The sequence below is a fragment of the Rhamphochromis longiceps genome, linkage group LG16, assembly GCF_057381845.1.
Source record: "Rhamphochromis longiceps isolate RC_006_pf linkage group LG16, R_longiceps_female_GT1.1, whole genome shotgun sequence".
NCBI lineage: Eukaryota > Metazoa > Chordata > Actinopteri > Cichliformes > Cichlidae > Rhamphochromis > Rhamphochromis longiceps.
In genome coordinates, this window is record NC_140572.1 from 30,353,738 (window position 1) to 30,367,553 (window position 13,816).

Sequence of the window (13,816 nt, forward strand, 5' to 3'; positions counted from 1 at the left end):
AGTTCATCAGGCAAAGCATCACCTTAAAGAAAACTTGAGCAGCACAGATCTGCTGTACAGTCCTGAGTCGTCTCAACGCAGCGTCTGATTGCCCAGCAGCATTTTCAGAGGGTGTTTCTGAGTTCTTCATGCACTGAAACATTTTTGGAACCAGCATAAAAAAGTCTGAATAAATTAACGAACACCGCCTCATTGCCTTTAGTATATGCTAATAAAATGTGCTTCAGTGTAAACTTATCCCCACCAGAGGCTCATTTAGAGTCATAAAACGCTGAACTCTATCACGGAACTCCTTTTTTTGACAATTTTTCCTAACTGAACCCACGAAACCGTAGGTGAGGGCCTGTGTCCACAAAGGTTGATTGATTAGTTAACTCAATTTCGAGGTTAACTTCTACGCTAATGTAACTCACTGTTAATGTTGGGAAGGTGAAGAGGGGTACTGAAACACTGAGAGCATCTGTGGTACTTGGAAAGAATCCAGATATTTGTTGAACTGATGTAAAAGCAGTAATTTGTGCTACATGTAAATACAAAGTTTCGGCTGCTGTGCTGCTTTCAACGGCCTAGTTTTAACAGTGTTTGCTTCCTTCGATCTGCTCGACTCTGTCCAACATCTGTATCTGGTTATCAGTTAGGCCATTTGTTCTGCTGAGTCAGCCTAGCCTAGGAAGGAAGCCACAGACTAATGTGCTTCGTCATGCTGTGATATGGACAGAAAACCCAGAAAAACCTCTACAGCTGAGGGAGAGGAAAGCCAGAGAAATGCTTTTAATGAAATGATGCATCAAATCTTAAATAAAGTCATTGTATGGTCAAGTTATGTCAGCTTGCCACCCTGTTTTTCTGTGTTATGATGACGTTGCACACATTTTACAGGATTGCAGAGCAGGTCAGCTTAATAACAGACTTTTAATGTCACTGAAATTTTTCCCTCAGTGATTAAACAACGTAGGTCATCAAATTTTCACTGTGGATCTTTTCCTACTTTCTCTAGTGTTTAACTGTTTGGACCATACTGTTGTGATGTGAGGACCATAGGGGTGCTTGTAATAATCTTGCTCGATGCTGTCAGACATCAGGAAACGGATGAGGAGGGTTATTTTGAGGGGTTATACACAGCCCAGGCAGTGGCAGACGCCACCTTCTGGCAGGATTTGAGATGTCTGTATAGATCTGGTCCCGCTTTATGATGTCGTCTATGTGCTACTGTTAAGCTAGTCGCTAAAGGTGTTGTTTGCTCGTAGTCTGAATTCTAAGTTAAAACTTTTTTCTCAAATTTTTGGGAACATTTTTTTTCCAACCAAACTTTTAATGCAGCCACTGTTTTTTTGTTTTTTTTTAAGTTTTTGATGGTATTTTACCTATAGTGCCCTTCTTTGTACCTACCTTCGGCTGGCCTCAGTCCAGAGAGCAGCAGAAATGTAGAGATATACCATGCTAGGTCACGTGAAGATTGAAGCAGTCGAGTTCACCTTCAGGTGAGTGGATCACTCAGATTAGCATTTGTTGCCTCGGGTAATTCCCTGGAAACCTGCATGTACCAAATACACTCGCTTACAGCAAACATTGTTTCTTATTTTTCTTAAATTTCCTGCACAGTGATCTACCTGTCGATGGACTAACATGGAGAAGCAGCACCATCATCAGCTGCTTTGGCTCCAGAAGAAGAAATGTCGCACTCTGAGAGAACAATAAAGTGGAATACACATAATCAGTTTAACTGAATTATTCATTAGTAACATTTCTCTGCTCTCCTTGTCTCTGAATGCGGTTCAATAATACATGGAGCTATATTTGGGGCTTGGCAGTCCTGTTAAAGTCAATGTCATAGTACTGCCATGGATATAATCTGCATTTACATTAATATAAAAGTACTGCACTGCTGTGAAGGTGATTTGGCTTGTGCTGAATGATTAATATGAACAACACACATCTGCTCTGTTGGATTTCACTGTTGTGCATCTTCTTTATATTCATGTAACAGAATCCATGATGTTCATATGAGTGCTCAGGTGAATGCTCTCACCATCCATAATAAGACTGCTTGTTCATAATGTTGCTAAACACTGTTCTTTAAGACTCTATGAATAATGACCTGAAGATATAAGTATTGATTGTGTTTATCACCAATATTGGTAAATTTCTATGTTACAGCAGCCAAAACTTCTAAGAAAATATCTTCAGTAAAGTAGAATAAATGTGTAACTCATTAAGGTAAAATTCAAAACTACAACTACACGTTAAATGAGCTGAGAAAGTAAAAAGCTAAATAAAATACATACAATAAAGTGGATTCATAAGGTAAAATATTTAATATCTATGTCTTTAGTAGAGCACACAAAAGAAATAAAATCATTATGAATAAGTAACTGCAGCCTGCGAATAAGCACCATAACACTGGAGAACGAAAACAATTACACTTTTTGAAGATTAAAAAAAAAAAAAATGTTGTGTTTAATTTATGGATGTGCCGATCCAAACTTTCAGTTCCAGTGCAAGAGCTCCAATTAATAAACTTTAATGTAGTTCCATCTGATGATTGTATTAAATGTAGACAGATGTGTGCAGATGCTGTTGGCCTGTTGTCCCTCTGTTTCCACAGTGGGCCTTTGTGGTTGTAATTTAACTTTGATCAGTCCAAACTGCAGCCCCGTGTTGTTGTGTGCCTGCAGCCCCACGGCGACACACTGAGTCAGCTCTTTGAGTTTGTTCGTCCTGACAGTTCGCTGCCTCTGCTGGTAGAGTGATGTCCTCCTCTGTCCTGCCTGGCAGGTGTCACAGCATTTTATGGATGACACTAACTTTGTGTTAGAGGTTTAAATATTTCATTTCAGGCCCAGAATACACAGCAAAGTGCAACCAAAACTAATCTGTTATTTATCCAGTTTGTAGATTTATTCAGCTATTATGTAAATGTGAAATTAGCAGTTTCATATTAAAGCATTTCTTTTATTTTCTGTCATATATATCTGCTGTTTCCTAACTCATATGTCATAGGGGTCATAGAGAGGGGATCACCCTTTTTGTGGTCATCTCTCATCCACCCACTTGCTACATAGGATAGACTGAGGCCAAGTATCAGATAAAGAAGGATTATTGTGAACTGCGAATTATGCAAAGCTACTCTTGTGGAGTCCAAGAATCGAAATTGATCTCGTCTCTAAACAAGTTGGAGTTAGCAGGAAAAATATCTCCGCCCACACCCAACCAAGTTAGTGTGTCTGTCTGCTCGTATTCCAGCCCTTCAAGGAGGAAATTGAGCTCCTTTTCACACAGCCTTCCATCAAGTGTCGTTAAAACTAGCGCAGTAAATGAGCTAGAAACGTTTTGATGCTGATTAACGCCGTGTGCCAGGACGTCAGCTCATTTTCCACCTGATGAGTTTTCTTCTGTTTGGCCTCCAGCTCGCTCCTCTCTTTCTTCTGAGAAACAGCGCCGAGCTGCAGCTCCACTGTTTGTTTATTCCTGATATCACATGCAGCCGATTGGAGAGCCGTGATTGGCTGAGGTGTGTGTCAAACTGGGTTTCTTTTTTGGAGTCTGGTGTGCTTAGGCAAAACTCCGCTCTGTCTCTACTCGTGTTTGACGTCTGTTTTGGTATTTGACTATGTGTGTATTAAACACGTTTAAAAGAGTATAGCACAAGTAGATTGTGTGAAATTTTCAAACACTCCATTGTCCAAACACTTTAAAACTAGAAAAACTTGCAATGGAGTAACTTTGTACTAACAGACGGTCCAAGAAGGCTAAGCTCCAGTTTTAGTGAGTGAAATTAAAGGATTTTATTTTTTTATTTTATTTAATTAAGGTTAGCTTATAAATTCTAATTCTAAGAGATAAAATATGTGCCTTATCTGTGTGTGTTTAGTCCCATCCTTCTTTCAATTTACTTCCTGCTGTATTTTGGATGTTGTTTTTATTGCCCTTTTTCCTTCAAAGTTGGTTATTAAAATCTCGAGATCTGTTTTCTATGTATGGATGAATAGAGCCAGTCATTAGTGGAGGAATTATGTTATAATGAACAGTGTTGTGGAGCCTTCAGGGGCTGCAGCATTCAGTAAACATTTATTGTAACAACACCATCAAAATTATTTAACCTAACGTTAGCAGTGAATTTGCAGTCTGTGAAATGTTGGCTTCAAAAACAAGGACACAGGTGCTCAACCTTGCTTTTATAAAGGAATCTATGCAGGACATAACCAGCTGTCAGAGACAGATCTCACAATGTAAGAGACAGCATTGCATGTGAGTTGCATTCTTTGGTGCAAATAAATTAGATGATTCTTATTTGCAAAGCTTCACCAATCTAGCAGAGAGCGTTTGCAGTGCAAATCGAGCAACAATTGTTTGGCGACAGGTTGCCTCCCACCTAGCAACATGTGCAATCAAACCCTCTGGACAACCAGTTTTTCACTAAAACTACTTGCAGTTGTTCACCAAATGCAAGACAATTCAGTGCAATCACTGGCAAACCAATGTTTTTCCTATTTGCAAAGAAGTTGCTGTTTTATTTTTACTTTAATGTGTCTAATCTATAACCTTGAGTTTTGTCTGCGGCTGATTTTTAGCATTTACAAATGATAAAACTGTTTTCAATTTTCATTTGATTGCTATTATACTTAAATAAGGTTCAGGCATTTTGGCCTTATAACCCCATTAAAGAAATAAAGGACACAGATTTCTGTTCTCAGTGTCTATTACATAAATTTGCTGATCATGATTTAAGGAGATTTAAACAGACGTGATCATTTGTAACAAAAAGCTCTGACACTTCTTTGGAGGCCAAACACTATTACTGCTGTTTCTGTTGTTATTTTTCCCTGTAATTAGTGGCTCCACTCTTTCACGTAAAGCATAAAGCATGTTTGAACTTGAGCGAAGCATGTATTAGTGTCAGTGGCAGTATGTCCGGAGGAGGATGCTCCCATTTCAGTGTTTTCACTGCAGCAATTCGAGTATGAAGCGCCATCTCAGGAGGAAGTGAACCGTGAAAGAGCGTTGTGTCTGTGCGTCTTTAAATGTGCTCTGTATTACAAGTGCTGTTGGCTCTCGGCTGTAATAAGAGTTTACTGCACAGCTCCATCATCCAGTTGCCACCCTGCCCGGAGTCCTGAGCTCTGCTGAGTGCTGCTGAGTCACTGCTGGCTAATCACCACAAACTCCAAATGGTGGCATAGCATCACAGTTAATCACTCCCACTCTGTTACTGTATCTGGTGCATGTTGGAAATTGTTTAGATGAGTCTGGCCCCGCCTGTATGAGCCTGTGGTTGAACTGGGACACTCCCAGTCTGCATGTGTGGAATAATATGCAGGCGACCTATTGTCCTCATTTCCATCTAAATATTTTTTATTCTTGGAGTCCTCTAGAGCAGCTTTGCATGATTTTTGAACTTTGCATAGTTCAAAATGATTATTCATGTGGGTGGGGCTTTTCCCCAGTGACATCATACAGATCCAAGAGTAGAAAAAAATTCACGGTCCTTTATGACTTCAATGAAAACAGTCTCTAGAATATCCTATTTTATTCAGTGAGACCTGAAACTAGCGACTGAGTCAGGAAGGTGTTTCCTAAGATCAGAAATGTTAGCAGTGAATTTCCAAACTTTTGCAACAAAGAAATTGCCCCCTGTTGGACATTAGGAGGAATGCAGGTTTAAAGCTTAATCTTAATCTGGGGGCAGGGATAGCTTAGTAGGTAGAGTGGTGGCCGGGGTCGGGGATTCAAATCCACTGAACAGCTACCCTGAGGTACCCCTGAGCAAGGTACCGTCCCTACACACTGCTCCCCGGGCGCCCAGTGGCTGCCCACTGCTTCACTAAGTATACATTATTATTATTGTTATTATTATTTTAAGCCTATTCGCTACTTCCATCTTTTATATCACAGACTGTCATTACTAATTAAACCCTCTGTTAAACAGTTAGTAACTATAAACTCTGAAGAGGTCAAATAGCAGCTTTTATTAAAGCTGCATTTTATTTTAGAAAAGACTCTTCTTCTTTTCTGACTCTAACAAACCAAAATCTTCTTCTTTGGTCTTGGTGCGACTGGTGTTTATTTTGCAGTGTCCTAAAGGTAGAGCTGAGGTCTATCAGACGCTAACCACGGGACAGGCAGTGACGCGGGCTGAGGTGCTCATGAGTCCCTTTTGCTACAGGCGAATTACTAAAAGCAGCAGCAGCAACAACTGAGCGCGCTCAAAGAAACACACTGGCAACAGTTGAGACTCTGTGAAAGCCATTAAAAGGTGAAACAGCCATGTTTAAACCCACTTCTGGTGGGTCCACAGTTCATCATGATTTCAGCATTCTTGGATTTTTCCATTCTCTTTGACTTTATGTAAACTTGTGCATTTAAATATGACTTCCTCATATTACAATATTTCCACTTGAGGCTCCAGCAGTGAGTCAGTCCCCACAGACTGACATTTTAAAATGCCCAACTTTACTGCAGAAATAAACATGCTTACAGCTTAATACAAAAACCAGGTTTGGTCTCTGTAGCTGATACCCTCCTTTATAACAACTCATCATCCAGATGGAGGCTTTGATATTGATGCGTATTAATAAAACTATTTTAATGCTGCATAACAATAAAGGTCTCTTGAATCAAACAGAATTTTATTTGTTGTGTTGTTCCTTGATAGCTCGATGCATTATCTGCCTTGTGGAGGGCAGCCGGTTATTAATGGATCAGCTGAACCAGCAAATAGACTATTTGTTAAAATGCACTTAATAACAATTTACAATTGAATTAATTTCAGCATACAGAGCATCAAATCATCTCCTTTCAAACTGTTGGAGAGATTATATTATTATATCATTATGAAATCAGACGGAATTAGAAGAGATGCATATCTGCCAGAGGAGTAAACTTGTGCAATAGCTGTAACGAGAAATATAGACAGAGTAGTTCAAAGTTAATGTAATTTAATTTGTTAATTCTGGTTGATTCAGTCTTCACTCTCATGTCTTGATTTTTATGGGCTTTTTTTTTTTTTTTTTTTTTTTTTTTTTGGTTGTATTGTTTTTTTGCAATCCATCAATTTTCTTCCGCTTATGTAGTGCCTGGAGCCTATCCCAGCTACCATAGGATGATAGGTGGGGTACACCCTGGACAGGTGTCCTGTCTGTCATACAGAAAACAGGGTGTTGTTTTTGAAAAACTTTAAATAATGACTGATTTAAATTGAGCACCATCTTCCCTGTGCAGCTTGCCTGTTCCCTGCAAACCTCAACAGAGAGGCTATTTGCATGCCGGGAATCAGAACTTCTCATTCTGCGCTGTGTTTGCATGCAGCACTGTCTGTCGTTGTTCTTCAGCCTGCAGCACAGATACAGCTTTGATAAACAAACTATCAAAAGGACTCAAATGTTAATGCTCATCAGCAGCTTAAAAATGAAGCCATAAATGTCAGCTGCGCTCATCTCTGACCTGCAGCTGCATCCAGAAAACAGACCTGTAAGCTACAGTTAGAGTTTAAGCTGAAAGGTAGACCAAGTAAAGACAAAAGTTCTTGATTTATGGCACTGTGAGAGACATGAGAATGTGGTGATTACAGAGCAGGAGGCTGGGAGGGAGGGACAGGTATGCTGTATATAATTACAAAGCTGGAAAATGATCCGGCTTTCCGTGTGTGAGGGACACGGCTCATTTTTGAGGAGTTTGATCGATGTCTGAGTTTTGCTTGTCTTTACAGGTTGCTGCATGTGTGTGTGTGTGTGTGTCCGTGTGTAGTGTTTCCACTGGTAATGAGATGGCGAGTTGAGAGAAATTCTTGATTTAATTTAAAGGCTTCTCCACATCAGAGTGGCCAGTTGTGGGTTGCCGGGTTTTTCCAGCCACTCGGATGACGATGAAGAGGCACTCGTGTTCCTCTGAACGAGGCTTGATGCTAGTGGGTTAGTTTGATCACAGCCTGATCCAAGAGTCCTTTCTGAACTTTTTCTTTTACATGATCAGGAAACAAACTGACTGGACTTCTAAAGTTTACTGCCCCTCGCTAGTTTTCTAACCTAAATATGCATCCCGTGTTTTGTTTTACTTTACTTACCACATTTCCACATGATTTATTTACTATAATAATTTTTTTCTGCATTTTTATCATGTACAAAACCACCCAGCCCGCCAGATGTATCAGACAGCACATGGATTGAGTATCCAGACCTTAGTGATCAATAAAATCTTCATACTCACGGGTTGCCCCTGAAATCATGTAAACATTGGGAGATTTGCTGTCTTTGCTTCATGAAGCAGCATCTCAGTGAATGGAAAGCTAAACCAACACGTGCATGTTGACAGAGTAAATATCGAGCGAGGCTGAAGCTGCTTTCAGTGACGGCAGGGTGCATATTTGAGCTGAGGTAAACACGCGTCACGGTCTGACCACTAACTGCCACAAATGCTTCAAGTCTGAACCTTCATTGTGAGCTCAGATTTTGAAAGAAGCCACTCGTCTTGCAGCTGTGTGAACTGAGCTGACATTCAGCTCCAGCTGGGTAGCTTTACTGCTCAGAGACCTTTGCCTGTGCTGAAAATCTTTAGAAACTCAGTTGTTTTTTTTGTTTGTTTTTTTTAAGTGGCCTACAGGGGTGGGCGATATAGATGATGATGATGATCTTCTGAAACTATGTGCCAGCAGCACTATAGCGACACAGTATTATAAAAGTATAAAATAACTGATTAACACTTTAACTGAACAATAACTAAATTAATTGAACCTTGTAATCCTTTCAATGGTTGCACAATATTGTCATAGAATAAAGCTGGAACATATTTTCTACCTGGGATCTTGTATGCTGGATTGAGCTTTTTAACCAGATGTTTAAAGTCCTGCTTTTTCTCCCTGTGACCGAATCATTAATTTCCACCCACCATTTGCTTTGGAGTCATATGGAGTGTCACTAGCGAGTACTCCAGCGACGCGCGGAGGGTTGCTCATCATCATCTCCTCCTTTGTAGCCCGGCTGTACTCAGCTGTGCGTTTTTGTCTCAAGTGGTAAAACACATTTATTGTTTCCACCTCTAGCAGTTGTTATGCACACTAGGGAATGTAAATGGATGTCGCTGCTATGGTAACAATATTACGATATGACACTTTCCTATCACATAAAAATGTATGTGGTTATTATGACAGACCAAGTGTTATGGCACAGCCCTTGTTGCCTTTAACATTATTGAATTTCAGATCAATTCCATTTCAATTTAGTGCAGTTCAGCTTCATTTGTCATTCAATCTCACAACAGTCACTTCAACGTGCTTTATACTATAAGGTAAAAGAGAGAAAACCCCAACAACCTGACAACCAGGTATGACCACACCCTTGGCGACTCTGGGAAAGAAAAACATTCTTTTTACAGGAAGAAAAACCTGTGGTACAATCTCAGGAAGGGAAAATAGTCTGGTGCTACATAGGGTTAGGCATAGAGACAAAAAACATATTTTTGTATCCAGCTGTAAGCATGTTTATTTGTAATGTAAAGTCTGTGAGAACTGCTGGAGCACCTGGTGGACGTTAGAGGAACTGCAGCTTGTAGTGCTTGTGATGACATCATTCTGTTTAGGGTTGCTGTTTTGTTATGTGGAGTATTACTTTGGTTAGGGTTTGAAAGTTATTGGTTATTTATCGCATGGTTTATGTTGCTTATTGTAATTTCTCTGCTGGTCTTTAGTTTTTTCATTTCTTTTCTTACCTGTTAGTGAGGTGGTTGTTTCTTTCTTTGTGATATTAATAAAGTTTAGCCTGTGCAAATCCCTGTTATCCCGCACTGCTGTGCAATAGTGTGACCTGGACTGTGCGTGAAAAGTAGGCCACAGTTTTGTGCCCTTGATGCATGGACACATTTTTTTAAAACTGCTGCTTTTACATTGTAAATTAGGAAAAATCAGCTCTTTTCTTTTACTGTCAGACTAAATAAATTAAATCCACAAACTCAAAACATATTAAAACTCAACATGAGGGGACGTGCAACGCTGATGCCCTGCGCCAGTTTCAGCTATCTTATTTTACAGTGTCAGCATGTAAAAATTATGCTGTCCCCATGCAGCTGTGCTGCTGTTGCCTTTGGTGGTTTCTTAGAAAACAGTAAACCAAGTGGCCCAGCCTTGTGCTTTAAGGGGGTCGGATTACTTTACGTTACTTTACGTTTCTAGTTTTCTCACTGTGTGACCTTATTTTTCACCCCAACAGAGTTTCTTTTAACTGTGTTTTAAGGTTAGCAAAGGGACACTCAGATGAGAATTTTTCTTACAGTGTGGACATTTGCTGACACACTGTCAGGATTGAAATGCAGCAGATAAGAGGAGGGGAAGAAACTAGAGCCGAGCATGTCGGATTGGAGGATTTGGGAATTTGGAAGGGATGATGTCTGAGAGATTTGGGTCCAGAGCCTTCAGGGTGGGGGTGAAATAGAGATATACGTGTGTGTGTGTGTGTGTGTATATGTTTTGGGGGCTCTGGATGTGGGTGGCAGCAAAAAGAGAGTTAGCCATCTGTCTGCAAAGAGGCGGAGCCTGTCTGTCCTGGACTGGACCACGTTCTTCTTTGGCGTTCCTTGTGTAATTCAATTTTCCAGAAAAGACTCTTTACCTCCAGCTATGACTCCAAGAAAGAGCTCAAGTGAACCTGTTTTGCGTTCCTGTGCAGGGTTTCTCTCTTCGTGTGGGGCCTGTCGTCAGTCTAATTACCGTCATTCTCTCCAGCTGCAGAACAAAGAGGCTGATCTGAGGATTAGAGCTGCAGATAACCAGGACTTCTGCCTGCAGCAGGGGAGAGGCATCCATTGGAGACACTGAGGAAAATATAAAGGGAAGAGCACTTTGTAGTTCGGTGGTTTTAAGGGTAGGATTCCTGCAGGTCTTTAAAACAGCCCTAAATTAAAGACAATTAAATTAAGGTGTTAAAATTCTCTTATGTTCCCAGTAAATTTGCTGGTAGAAAAATCACAACAGCAGTTGGCTCTAAGCACTTTATTATGTAAGGTAAAGACCCTGCAATAATACAAGAAAACAGACAAAACCCCAACAATCAAATGACCCCTTATGAGCAACCGGTTTGACGACAATGGCAAGGAGAAACTCCCTTTATAAAGGAAGAAACCTCCAGCCAAACCAGGCTCATGGAGGTGTGGAAATCTGCCGTCCAGTTGGGGGTGAATGAGGTTGTTCAGTTAGTGGAGGTCCCCGCCCCCTCTGCAACACCTCTCACTCATGGTTGGGATTATGTTATAAAATGTAACTTACATTTGAATTAAAATAGAGGAAATACAAAAAATTTAATAGAGGCCATTCCGGTAGAAGAGGGAAAGACCATCTCGGAACTGAGGAGTATATACTTCACCATCTTACAGTGACGGGATTGCAGCCATTTCCCAGCTTTCTGTAAATGGTGCGCATAGCCACTGATGAAGGTTCATTACAATTTGCATATTAATGATCAAGAAACTAATTGTTAGTCAGTGGTGCTGGTTATGCAAATGTACTGTTTATACTGTTGAGGAAACCTGCAGTCAGCTGAAACTGTAAAAGTAAACTGGATGAGTGAAGAAACATTTGTCCCAGTGAAACAGTAACATCCAGAGGAACAGAATCAATTCTCCAGGGTTAATGTGTGGATCACAAGCCTTTTCTTCATATTTATAAAATTAAACAGCACTTTTTATGCAGTTTCATTAAAATAATTCATCTGTACTGACATGCTGAGACAAAAAAAGGTTCTCTGTACAGATTAAACTTCATCCTGAGATGATTAATATTGAAGTTTCCCCAGTAGGATCTTTGCTCCCAGCAGATTGCAGCAGCCATTGTTGCTTTGCTGTTTTACTCGTTGTTTTATTATTGTTGCACACAGTAATTGGGTTTCCAAAAAGTGCACCAAACCCTGGACATTCGCCAGGCGATGCGTGTGTGTTGTTGTTGTTACGGTGTCAGCTGGACTGCTCTCACTAAGCGTTCCTTGAGCAGTTCTCTCACCCCATGACAAGGAAAGTTGCAAGAGGCAGGGCCTGTGTTACAGGTCAGTGTTGTGAGTGTGTACCCTGAGTCATGGTGCACACAGTTTGTTGTTTTAACCCCACCCCTTTTCACACCCAGGCCTGTGTCGAGTGTTTCTTTGTTGATAAATTCCTCATTCTGATTTCATTTTTTCTATTAAATGTAAAAGAAATATTTACATGTAATTGTATATGTTTAAGATTTCTGTGATGATTTTTGTTTTTGTTTTATTTTTTACATTAAATTGTATTTAATGTGTGCATTTCATTTTGTCTCCACCAGGTGGCGCTGCTCGGCCTGGACCTCTTATCTGCCTTAGTGACAAGGTTACAGGAGCGATTTAGAGCCCAGGTGGGAACAGGTAAGACTCAAATTTCAATCTTTGATGCGAATTTAATGTTTTATTTAATGTTGGATTTTTAAAGTGGTAATCTGATCGAGTTGAAGTGAAGTCAGAGCTTTTCTCTATATTATTTCAAATGCTTGAATTAAAAAAAAAAAAAAAAAACCCTGACCAGTGAAACTCAGTCTATTCATTTGTCATTATCTTTATAAATTAAAGTTAGTTTGCATTATCTAATTAAAAATTGTAAAGTTTACTTTCAGTTTTTAGTTTTTATGTATTTTAATGTTAATATTGCATACTGATTGATATTGAGGGAAGTTGACTCTCAGTGTCTCTCATTATTTGCCCCAGTCCCCTCAGGATGAATCTTCATCCACATTTAAACACATCGACAAATATCAAACAAAACATATTTTGTATTTTTGTATTTTGTATTTTATTTTTTTCAGGCTCTTTGAAACATGTCGAGTAACACAAAAGTACAAAGTTGTAAAAGCGAGTGAGAATTAAAGAATTTGAAGAAAAGCTATCTGGAGCATGTACAAACTGATATTAATCTTTAATAGGGCTGTCAAAATTGAGAGCAAACAAAACTGCTGTATAATGCCCTCTGCTATCTTAGTTTAATTGGTCACATGACTGCATCACATGACTAAAATGTGTCATCGTTTTTGAAAAGGCTCACTGTCCGCACTGGGACGCGAAAACTGCATTTTCAAATGTATTTGCTTTGGAGGGCGTTTTCAAAACGCTGCGTTTTCCTTGACCAAAAACGCCGTCTCAGTGTGGACAGAAGGCCAAAGCCTCCGCTTTCCAGAAAAAGAAAAAGATGCGTTTTCAAACGAAAACGTATTAGTGTGGACATGACCTAAGTTTCTCAGTGCATCCTCCCCTGAATTTAAATGTGTGAAAAATCAAAAGCTTTTGTTTCAGAGTTTCAAACTACTGTTCTCACCTCTTCTCACCAAGTTTCTGTTGAGTGCTGTTGATCACTTCATCTGCTCTTACTTTGCATGAGAATAACTTGACAAAACGTCCTGTACAACTGAGCCATTTCACCATCGTTAAGTACCAATAAATAACTCATATTTTATTTTCTCACTCAGTTCTGCCCAGCCTTATTGATCGATTGGGAGATGCCAAAGATCAGGTGCGAGAAACAGACCAAACGTTGCTGCTAAAGATCATGGAACAAACCGCCAATCCGCAGGTAACACGCTCACTTTTTCTAAGACAGTTCAGGCGGTCATGCATTAGCTCAAATTCAGATGGATGTCGGCTTTAGTTCTCACTTGTTTACTCTGTGGTGAGCTTGGGGGTCTCACTGGGTGTGAAAGTCTGCTGCCACACCCGTCTGCACCCGCAGACTTCCTGCAGTGGAAGCTGGGGGCTGGCAGGTGGCCGGCAGGATGCCAGTGGTTGACCTTGTTAGACAGGTGTTACACCCAGGGTCTCCAGCACAGACAGCATAA

General features: G+C 40.1%; 1 protein-coding gene and 1 non-coding gene across 27 annotated transcripts in view; one reads left to right on the plus strand and one right to left on the minus strand.

Annotated features, from left to right (window-relative positions):
• The window catches only part of clasp1a (cytoplasmic linker associated protein 1a), a 93,472-nt gene that overhangs the window by 17,025 nt on the left and 62,631 nt on the right, over nucleotides 1–13,816 (plus strand). For all 26 annotated transcript variants that reach the window (XM_085385235.1, XM_085385236.1, XM_085385242.1 and 23 more), the window contains exons 3-4: nucleotides 12,281–12,359; nucleotides 13,451–13,554. In XM_085385235.1, the coding sequence (XP_085241361.1) occupies nucleotides 12,281–12,359; nucleotides 13,451–13,554 (183 nt within the window). The remainder of the gene's footprint in view (nucleotides 1–12,280; nucleotides 12,360–13,450; nucleotides 13,555–13,816) is intronic.
• LOC146651418 (U4atac minor spliceosomal RNA) lies at nucleotides 11,863–11,994 on the minus strand. Its single transcript, XR_014908055.1, has one exon. It is a non-coding gene; the product is annotated as a U4atac minor spliceosomal RNA (small nuclear RNA).